This window comes from Chamaea fasciata, unplaced genomic scaffold, assembly GCF_029207755.1.
Source record: "Chamaea fasciata isolate MVZ Bird 193981 ecotype frontalis unplaced genomic scaffold, bChaFas1.0.hap1 SCAF_6, whole genome shotgun sequence".
Classification (NCBI taxonomy): Eukaryota; Metazoa; Chordata; class Aves; order Passeriformes; family Sylviidae; genus Chamaea; species Chamaea fasciata.
In genome coordinates this window covers 53492657-53503772 of record NW_027094091.1, presented here as the reverse complement: position 1 = coordinate 53503772, position 11116 = coordinate 53492657, and the positions used below count along the sequence as shown (strand labels likewise).

General features: G+C 44.9%; 1 protein-coding gene across 5 annotated transcripts in view; it reads left to right on the top strand.

The window, feature by feature from the left end:
* The first annotated feature begins 1275 nt into the window (after nt 1–1275).
* LOC136291375 (probable E3 ubiquitin-protein ligase HERC3) overlaps nt 1276–11116 on the top strand; it is a 43760-nt gene continuing 33919 nt past the window's right edge. For all 5 annotated transcript variants that reach the window (XR_010721506.1, XM_066186395.1, XM_066186396.1 and 2 more), the window contains exons 1-2: nt 1276–1322; nt 5844–6101. Coding sequence is in view for 4 of the 5 variants with exons in the window: in XM_066186395.1 (XP_066042492.1) it covers nt 5876–6101 (226 nt within the window). In the remaining variant the exon portion in view is untranslated. The remainder of the gene's footprint in view (nt 1323–5843; nt 6102–11116) is intronic.

Sequence of the window (11116 nt, the reverse complement as noted above, 5' to 3'; positions counted from 1 at the left end):
AATTAATTGCTTTCAACAAGAGACTCCTGGCTCCCTCACACAAATTCCAGGCTTTGCTCCATCATTTTCTTTTTTTTCTTTTTTTTTTTTTTTTTTTGTGTGTGTGTGTGTGTGTGTGTGTGTGTGTGTGTGTGTGTGTGTACCTTCCCCTCCTTGACTGCGCAATCAGCAACAGAGGAAACCGAGTGTAAAGGGAAATGTTCTATTTTGCAAAGGTCTCCAGACGATGAAATAAACAAAACAGAAACAAAAACAAACATTGCAAAGTTTGTTTTCTTCTATCTATGCTTTCAGTTATTCTAGAGGCTGCTTGAAACACTGATTAAGCCAAAGATGTTACATCACAGGTGTAATTTTACACTGGAGTAGCTCTTTATTCTAAACATGCATGATCCATGCAAACACAGGTGATTTTTTACCCGATCCGTCACACATTTTCTGCTAAATGCACAAAGACTGCAAGCTGCCAGAGATGTGGTGTAAGGGCAAGAATACTTGTGGGCACTGGACTTCTTCCCCCCATCCTGAGCCCTTGCAAACATCTGTCTGAGGTTTGCTCCGAATACTGACTGTCATTTTGGTGGTCTGAATGGGATCCAGCTTGTGCATTGCTCTTGTGGAGCAGAGTCTTTTCCTAATAGATGGCACTGAAACCAGAAAATCAGTACTTGGGAGTTACATAATTGCTTGCTCATTGGCCTCATTCCACCACCCCCCCCTCCCCCCCAACGGAGTCTTTTGGCAACCTTTTTTTGAGGTGGAAACATTGTATAAAATTTAAGTCCCTACACAAATGACCCTGCCAGGCGACCAGAGGCCACGTAAAACGAAGAAACAAGCTAGGGCGAAGAAACTGACGATTGTTATTAGTAAGTGACATTTCGTGCTTAATGCATTTTCAAACACTGGAAAGCTGCCTTTCCCTTGAGACCTTCATTTAGAACAGCTTAAATTCTGGAATGCGCTTAACTTCGCCCGTTGGTTTCTCCCGTGTTTAGAGCGGCTACTGATCCGCACGGCTAGAGCCGCGCAGCCCGGCGGGCGGGGGCCGGCTGTCCCCAGCGCTCCGCCCGCGCCCCGTCTCCCGCGGCATTCCAGCGCCGCTGGGAAGGCCGGGCCCCCGCCAGGAGCCCCGAGCCCACGCCGTGCCCCGGCCCCGGGGAAAGGAGATTCTCGGCCCTCCCTCCCCGCGCCCGCCGGGGGCCGGGCCCGCCCTGCGCATTGGCCGCGCCGCGCGTCACTCCCGGCGGCGGCGGCGGCGGCGGCGGCAGCGGGGCCGGGACTTCCTCGGCGCCGCGGCGGCAGCGGCGGGGTTGGTGGCGGTGAGTGCCGGGGAGGGAGTGCTAAGCCCCGCGATGGGGCTGTTGCCGGTCCCGGTTCCGGTTCCGAGCCCGTGCGTGGGGAACCGGGGCTCGGGCGTGGCGGAGCCTTCGCCGCCCTCCCCGGCGCAGGACGCGCGTCCCCGGCCCGGGGCGGGGAGCCCGGGGCGGCCACGGGGCTGCGGCAGGAGCCGCTGGGCGCTGCTGCTGCAGCATCACCTGGCTGCGGGGTGGGCACGGGGCTGCTGTCGCTCCGGGGTCGGTGTGTGCCCGCCGGGAAGCGCCGGTCTGGGCGTGGGAAGCAGCCGCAAGAAGCTCGGGGTGTCCGGGGTGAAGGCAGGGAGGGAGCGGTGTTTTAACTGGGATTGCAAAATGGAGGTGATGGCGGGGGGGAGGTGTCATATTTGATTTTAGGTATCTATTTTTATATGTTTTCTGTGGGGGCATCTCCATCTGAGGGCATGCGGCTGTGCAGCAGAAATACTCTGCTCCTGCTTTAACTCATTTGCTGGTGCACCTTGCATTCTCTTGCTCTGTAACCTGGTTTACGTTGGATATTGAGTCGGGCTGAAACGGAGGCGAAAAGAAGAAAGTGGGCTTGGAGGCTTAGTGGCAGAAAGAGCAGTAAATTCCCTCATTGTTGAGCAAATCTGGTAGAAGAAACACATTTATTATCTGAAATCTCACAAACAGGAGGGAAGGAAAAACTTGTTTATTCGTGCCCTGCCAGTTGGCAGATCTCTTTGTTTAGAGAGCATTGAGCTTTGAGTGTTGTTTATTGCAATCGTGATGTTTACTTAGGTGACTTTCCCAGAAAGGGCGCAGAGTGGAAATGGCTGTAGAATATGTTTGTGTGATTTTGAGGAGAGACTGTGCGTGGCATGAGAGCTTTTAAATAGGTAGAGGAAAAGAAAAAAAGGCAAAATACATCCTGTCATGATCATACATGCGGCATTATTATTTTACCAAACCACCGGGGCTGTTTTTTCACCAAAGGATATATACTTAGGATGTCAGCAGAACCGTATAGCAGAGGGTGGGTCTTCCACCCACAATAGATTTCCTCAAAATATTCTTCACAGTGTGAGGTTTTCCTAGCTCTAGCTGTGCTATGTATGTCCTTCGCTGTTTTGATGATGAATTATTCCTGGAATGTCAGGGTCTGAGGATGTGGTGTTATATCTTTCCCCCCTCTTTTTTATATGTGGGGAATCTCTACAAGTGACTGGCTTTACTGCATTGCATCTGTTCTTATTTCTGAAACATGAATACTAAGCTGGCTCTGTTGGAATTTCTGAAGAACAGGAATAGGTGATGTGGTTGGATACTGCAGTTCTTGTGCTTTTTGCAATCCAATTTTTAAAAGGAGCTCTGAACTTTAATCCCTAACTGATGCATTTAAGAAAAAACCTCTCCCCTAAGGGTTTGCCCTCTGAAGATAAAAATTCAGCTTCTTTAAGGTGCATTGAGCTGGCTACTGGGAATATTAATCACAAATAAAATTTCAGATAAGTGAATATAAATCATATATTTAATATATAGTTGTGTATGTGCAGGCACATGCCTATTAGTCCTTGCCTACACTAGAAACTTTGTATGCAATTGTTTTAGTATGAGAAAGATATGCAGTTTGTAGGGGTGGTTTGCAGTGGCACATGAAATTTGACTTCCTCTGCTACTGTCGAAGAAGAGTAACTGCCTTAACCAGATTGGAAACAGAGTGTGAAATTGTCATTTAAAGTCTCCTTGTGTTTCAGGACGCAGCTCCTACTTGAACATATAATGTATTAAGACCTCTGGTGGTTTTTTTTAGGGGGAGAAAAAAACCCCAGTCTTAAAGTCATGGTTTTAAAAGTGTCTTCAACTTTACTTGACATAAGTAAATTCACCAGGCCATTTGAAATATTTAGCTGTGCCTGTACACTCAAATTGTGAGTGGCTGTGGTTTTTGCTCTGCTCTCCACTGGAAAGTGTTGGTCTGTTTCTGTGAAACTGAGCTGCACAGAGGTTTATTGGTAAAAATGTTTGGAAGATGGGGGTGGCAGTCGATAGAGAAGATTTTAAAAAAAAAAAACTAGTCGAAAAACAGATTTTCTGTGTCTGGTATAGGAATTGTTAAATATGAGGAGCTTCGGAAAATATGGCTTCTAGCATGAATAGAGGGTTAAACTCTGCAATACCACCCTAGTGTTTATATCGATTACTGGGAGTTTGAGCTCTTGCTGTTTCAAGTAGTGTCTTAGCTGGAGGAAAGACCCATCCCTTACCAATCACATCCTATCCCCTTGCCCATCAGCAGCAAATTCTTGTGTGGAATATGAACACATGGAAAGTAATTAATGTATTTTTAGCATTTTTAAAAGAAACTAGCACTAGGGAAGATGACTGTAGTCTATGGGGAGCAGACTGTTGAGGTACCCTTTTAGAAGGCATCCCAAATTAATATTTAGCTCATGTGTTACAATGTCATTGTAGTTCAAGTCGTATACTGGTGAAATCTTTTCAGCTTAGAGGCAGTATCTATTTATCTTAGCAGGGAATGTGATCCTTGGATCTTCAGAATTGCTGCTTCTGTCTTTGTAACATGCAGTTCCCCAGGCTGAGAGAAATGGCAGTCCCGGATTTCTGCCATTCCAGTGTCAGCTTTGAAATGATTCCCTGCCACCTTCAGGGTGTTGCTCATGGATTTTTAGTTTGGGTTTTTTTGGTGGTGTGATAGAACATGAAGTTCGCTCTAAATGTAGCTGTTTAAAGCACATTTAAAGCACATGCACACACTTCAATTTTTTTGTGTCCCACGGCATTCCTATTCTTAGTGTAGCCAGCATAGAGGGTATCTTCCATCAGGCTTTTGTGCTTAGGGCAACCAAATACAGAGTGTACACCATGACTGATTTAAGACTGATTTAACCAGGCAGAGCCTTGTAACCTCCTGCTTTTTCCTCTGTGTGCTTTGGAGCTGGCCAGAGATAAGCACACGTGGGTGTGGATGAGTTGAATTATGCTATGGAGGAAGACAGGCTGCTAGTGATAAACGGATCCTGCATTACTTTAAAGCACCTAATAAGAGACCCTAGTAAACAGTTTGTGATAGGAAATTGCACCACTGATGAAGCACTAAGTGGAAAATCCAGTCCTCTCCCTTCCCCTTCCAGCTCAGTCGTGCCTCAGTGGAAATGACCACAAGCTGACAGGCAGAGGGTAAGATATGAACACCCATTGCTTAGGGCTTAGGTTAGGAAAGGCTTTATTGCTAATACCCATAGCTTGAATTAGCACCAGGTTTTGGAAACAAACTGAATGCACGTGTTTCCTGTCTGCTCAGAGTGGGAGAAGGAATCTTTGGCTCTTCAGGGGTTACCTTTTGCTTTTCTATCTTGTGCTATGTTAGTAAATGCTGCTGCTGCTGCAAATTGCCTTAGCTTAAAACTTGGCATGTTGTGTCCTAAGACTTGATGTCTCAGATCTTTCATTTTCTAATCTTCTTTCTCCTCCCTTTGAAAAAAAAAATGCTTTAGCTAGTTTCTAGTTCAGAGGAGTTCTCAATGTTTTATTAGTATAGCATGCTTAACAAATAACCCAAACCTATTGAGATTAGGAGTGACAAAGGAGTAGTACTAAAATCTTTCACGTGCTTTTTACAGAATGCTGTTTTCTTCCCCCATCATTAGCATCCTGTTGTCTTTATCAAGTTCAAGCCAAGTAATTCCTTGGGCCTTTTATATTGGTATATTTTTTCCCTTCCCATGTTAGCCCACTCCGAAATCCCTGACTTTCACAGAGCACAGCACAGAAGATAACACCTGACTGCTGGCAAGTTGCATCAACGTGACCTGTCCATTGCTGTCAGGGTCAAGCTGTCAATGTGCTGCTCCACGTGAACTGCTGCTTCTTGTGTAATTCTTGCTGCACTTCAGGGGTGTGTGTGTATTCAGTGTGTGGCTCAAGTTCAGTGTGCGCATGTGTGCACAAATTTGGGTTGCAAGACTGTGTTCAGTTGAGCAAAGTACTCCTTTATCTGTGTTCATCAGAAATAACACATTTCTGCATTGGCCAGTACACCATAAATACCTGTGTCATTCTGTTCAGGGCTAGTCTAACCACCTTGGAGGTAATTTTTAAAGATTTACTTAGAAGTGGTCTCAAATATGACACTCTTAAAGTTCAGATTTGGACCTGTTCGTCTGAAAAGCATTACAGTTGGTTTGGAGCATTGTTTGATATTTGGTTTTTAAAGCAGAGTAATTTTTCAGTTTAAAAGCTTGGTCTCCTGGGTTTCAGAACATTTCTGCTGCCTCGCAGATGGAGATGGCCGAGGCATGAAGGTGCTGATTCAGTACCACAGCTGAGCTGTATGATTACTCTTTGTGTAATGGTTTACTGACAGTTCACAAACCTGACAGTCATGCAGGAAATGCCTTTTCTGGTTGTTTCCACCTCCTGCTGTGAACAGCTGGATCTCTGTAGGATCATTTGTGGTGTACTTGCTTCATTCACACTCATTCCTCTGTCTCTCTTGCCCAGGAAGGATACATGACTTGCTGAAAAGAGAGAAAATGCTATGCTGGGGCTACTCGTCTTATGGACAACCTGGGATAGGTAGCAACCTCCAGGTCATCATTCCTGAACCACAGGTGTATGGGTTCATCCATGATAGAAATGTCAAGGAGGTGGCATGTGGAGGAAACCACTCTGTGTTCCTGTTGGAAGATGGGGAGGTGTATACCTGTGGCTTGAACACCAAAGGTCAACTGGGGCATGACTGTGAAGGAAGCAAGCCAGGTAAGTCTGCTTTTTATATGCACTTCAAACTGTCTTGAGGCTGGTAGGCTGAGAACATTATGAAAGCTGCTTTGTGCTGGTTGCTGTAGAGCTGGAGCAGCCAGCAGAGCTGATAATCGTGTCACATAACACAGTAGTGATGCTGAATAACACTAGCTGGCTCTGGAGAGCTAAAGCTGAGCAACACGGGTGAGGAGACAGGTCTGCTCACTTTGACTGGGAAATGCATCAAAACAGAGGCGAGCCCAGATGGTCTCAGGGCAGATTTTGTTATCTGGCATTATGTTGTCTCTTTATGAAAAGGAGGAGAGGCCCGTGAGTCACGAGTGTGTTCTGCTTTGCCTTTGCAGTTGCACTGCATTGTTTTGCCCGCTCTTATTCAGCCGTTGCTGGGAATTTTCTCATTTACACCAAAAGAGTACAAGTGGATCCCAGTTGAGTAGAGTTGTGGAGAGCAAACTTGTTGGCCAAGAGGGTTTGTAAATTTTGTTTCCCCCTTTCAGAATCCCTTGTCAATTTATGCCTTCGCTCCTTTATGCTTTCTTAATCTGAAAGAAGGTCACTTTAGTGACCTCAGGCTCAGATTGCATCTTCTTCATTGTGTTCTGATTCTCAGAACTCAGGAGTGCTGAACCACAGACAGCTACTGCCTTTCCTTCCTAGGATCAAGGAGTGGTTTAGTTAAATTGTTCTTGGAAGAAACCCTGAAGCCTTTCTTCTGGACTCTCTTGAATGTTGGCCTTCCAGTTTACCTTCTGTTCACTTCTTGGTTTTGGCATGTGGTAAAGACACAAGTATGTCTGTTTCCATAATATAAAAGTCCTGTGCTATGGGTAATTAGAGCAAAAATTCCCCAACTGCAGGTTACCCTTTGTAGGGCTTGGGTCTTCTCTAGTGTAACCTGTTATTGCATGGTAGAGGGAGAAGGTGTGTGCAAAATAGCCACAGTTCCCCATGCAGTATGTGCAAATCTGACCTGACTGATCCTAATGCTCCTTTTCTCTGTAAGTGTCTTTTGTCTCTTTCTCTCAAAATGAGTTGGCAGGTGTTGGATGCTGGATGACCAGGGTGCTGGATTAGGGGAGTTGACCTTGAATCTGCCCTCTCTTGCCTTTTCTACAAGTAGTTTCTAGACAATTAGGGAAAAAGATTGGGAATAATAGGAGTGCTTAAGTCCTCTCTGTGAACATCTTCTGAGAACTTGTAAATTTAGGCCCTGGAATAAATTAGATGCTTGGTAGAAGGAAGCCAAGCCTAGTGAATATTCAGCTCAAACTGCTGAGGATACCTCATCCTGCAAATCACCCAGCTAGCTCCAGACTAGTGTGGAGGCCCCAGAAATTCAGTGCTGTTTTGAGTGCTGCAAAGATACTCTGAGAAACATCTTTGGGCTGTGCTGCTGTTTTACCCATAAAATTTAGCAAGCATAAACTGATGATGGAAATGGAGGATTCACAGCAAGTAGATCAGTCCATCTGGAAATGGACTTCATGAATCCTGAATGCTGACATGTAGACCTCTCTCAGCTAGGTAATCCTGCTTTCAGCTGGACCTATGGAAGAGGACGGGTCTGAGATTTTGAAATAGAAATGAAAGGTTCTTTGTGTTTGATCCCAAGTGCCTTTCTTCTAGCCCTTAAATTAGGGTCTATCACCAAGATGTGAAACCAAGTACCAGTTATCCTACAGGTTTATTTTTTTCTGAAAAAGGTTCTGCAGTGCTGCTCTCTGAGGAACCTGTGGCCATCCCAGAGAAATGGTGCTTGAACACACCATTACTGCCTGTGGCTGCAATGGGATTTCTGCTGGCTGGGGCAGGTAGAAGGGATGTGCTGTAAAGCAAGGAACAGCTGCTCTTTTTAGCTCCCCGTGAACTGTCACAGCAGCCTTTATGGTAACAGTGAACTGAGGAGAGCCCAATCACACACTCCTCTGTGCTTTGTCTTGCAGCACTGGGAACTGTATTTCTTAGTTTTCATTTCCAAATGGGAGCAATAAGAATCCAGCCTTCCTCTTTCACCCCCACTTCCTCTGTATGGGATAAAAACAACTTTACACCTTCTATGTAGGAAGACCTGTCAAAGACGATCTTTTCTGTTTTCTATTGTTGTGGGCCTGTGAATGAAGCCATAGGTGATGAGGATGCATGTGTGGGACACAGGGTCCTGAGCTGTTGGAAATGATAGCGAAGCCTGGCAGGAGTCTTCGGTAAAGAATGGGGGAAATGCCTGGAACTGAGAGTCCTGGAGCTGCATCTCTCCAGCCTCTGTTGGACAGGGCAGTGTGGGCTGAGGTCTCTTGCTTTTCCTGCCCTGTGACTTGATCCTGCCAAACCCATGAGGGCAGCTAGAAGTGGGTGACCTTTGCCCGTTTCTGGAAATGAGCTCCATCTCCTGCTGAAGGAGGCTGTGACACAATACTGCTTGTCCCTTTCAGGCTCCCTGGGGAACCTCCTCTGGACTTCAGAAATGCTTACCAGGGCTTTACAGGGTGCCTTGGTTGTGTTTGAGAGTAACACGGAGACACGAAAATGTGCAGGGCGTTTTGAACCTTGTGAAGGCTGCATTGACTTCCTAGGGGTGGAACGATCCCCTTCCTGCTGCCTGGGTCTTCCCTAAGAGGAAACTCCCTTTTATTTCTCACTATCCAATTTTGCTTCTCATTCATGCTGCTTACGAAAATGTCAAACACTGACACACAATGGTTTCAGCAATTCCTCTTGGAGGAGCCCTTTAGAGGGCATCTTTTGAAATGAAAGAAAACGTGTTAATTAAAAGCTGCGTTTATGGTCACATCTGCTGACCTTGTGGATGTAATGTGGAGAGGGGGATAGCAGCTGGCAAAGTGATTCTTACTCCTCTCCTCTACAGGGAACAGGAATTACTGGGGGAGTGCCTGCCACTGAAAGAGCATAAGTCAGTAGAGGTTTATTTTCTGGAAGTGCCCTTTCCTCTGGATTTTACATTGAGGTGCTAAAATAATAGTTAAGATGCCTAAGAAGTTTGGCCTATCTGAAATAACATTTCTTTTGACTAAAGGCTAACTGCTTCTAAGTGTTTCAAACTCCCTCCTTTTGATAACACTAGAGTGATACCAGGTGTGGCACTCCCATGGCTCTACCACAAGCCAGTTTTCCAAGCACATTGTCACGCTGTTTACCGATTCATTTTTCCTTCGAATTGTGGTGATTAGCGAGGTACTTGAAGAGTCCACCCCTCTTAGGGCTGGGTATCTGGCTTTGTTAATACTTACACAATCATTTTTCCTCACCTCTTTTGTTTCCTTTTCCTCCCTGAAACCTTCTGTAGTTTGTATCAGCGATCACTTGGCAGGGATGCAGAGGGGGAGGAATGCTGTCCCAGTGTTCTCTCACCATGACAATGGTTAATAAAGCTTCTGTCTGACCTGTGCTGATTTTCACTTGTGTTGTTATGCGCTTGAAATCTCCAGAGTCTCTGACCATGTCTTAGGAGAGAAGGAGCTTGGGAGTTTTGGTAGTGAAGTATTGAACCCGCTGTTTTGCAAAATTTGTCTGAGTTTGCATTGATCTCCTGAAATTCATCAGATGATAAGGTACATTATGTCTCTAATGGGAAACAATAATTTTGTACTGCAGTAGTTTTAGAAAAAAAAATTATTCTTCATAAGTATATCTAAATTTCGCCTTTTTCAGTCCTATAATTGCGCTTGGATTGATTTTCTTCAGGTCTGCCATGATGTCTTGGCTCCCTGGGATGATTCTTAGAGAAGTGTTTTATCTGGGTGTGCGTGTTGGAGAACAAAAGACAGGCTGAGGTGCCTATGGTAGAGACTCTTTTGGGATCTGGGGGAATTGTTGAGGTGTGTGAAACAACTAGCTGGTTGTTAGTAGTTTGCAAAGCTTTTTTAAAAACTTGCTCGCGTCTGAGATGTGGAACTTGTTTTTAGCTCTAGAGATTTGTTCTGTTAAAGTCATTTGGACTTCATTTGACTTCTGCCAGTGAGAAAACCTGGGATTTGGTAATTAGTATCTCAAGAGAGTTACAGAACAATGTCTCAAGACAAATTTGCCTCAAATCCTTTGTCTGGTAAGATACAGCAGACAAACCTATGATTTTTTTTACAAAATTCCATCTGGATGCAAATTTGCAGAGGAGCACTGCCTTTCTGTGCATTGTGGAATCTATATGCTCATAGCTGCTGATAGAAATATCATCATAATGTTCATTTTCTTTCAAAGAGCAGAAAAAAACACCACCAAAACAAACAAACCAACCTAGGTGATCCAGATCTTCAGGATTGTTCTGAGCTGAGTGGCCTTTCTTTTCAAACGTAAGTCCCCTTGTCCTGAGCCTCAGCACAGAATTACAGCAGCAGAGAGCTCCGTGTTCAGGGCAGCATGCTTGTTAATCATAAACCCCAGAACAGCTGAGAATTCAGACGTGCCACCTGCTTGGAAGGACAGTCTGTGTGGATCTTCCTGTTTTAGCCTCCTCCTGGTGGGTGAGAAGTCAGACGAGGTCCTGGTTGCTCGGGAGGAGAGGTGGCAGGGCTTGTGTTTGTCCTGTACAGTTTGCAGGCAAAGAGCTGTGTATGTTTATGTTTCAGCACCATTGTAAATGTTCTTTGTTTAAAAAAAAAAAAATAAAAGGTAATTAAACTGGTTACCCCTCGAAGAAGTCAGCTGTGGTCATTTGTACTCATCTCTCTTGCTCCTTTGATCGATCACAGGGTCTGACCAAGCTATTTCAGGTTGCTGTGTCTTCACTAGTGGCTGCAGTGGATTTGCTTTATGGAGTGTCAATTTCAGCTGAATTGATGCCATTTGGGCTTCAGAATGATTTTAAAATTAGATGTTGGAATTTAAAATTAACTTAATTTAGAAACAATTGCTATTTGGTTGAGTGAGAAGTAATGGAAGTGCTTTCCCTGAGATATCTTAAATATACCTGTGTCGTGTTGAATTGGCTGGCTGAGGGATTCGAATATGTCAGATATTTATAGTGGGAGTTGTTTTAAAATTTGTGTGGTCTTGAT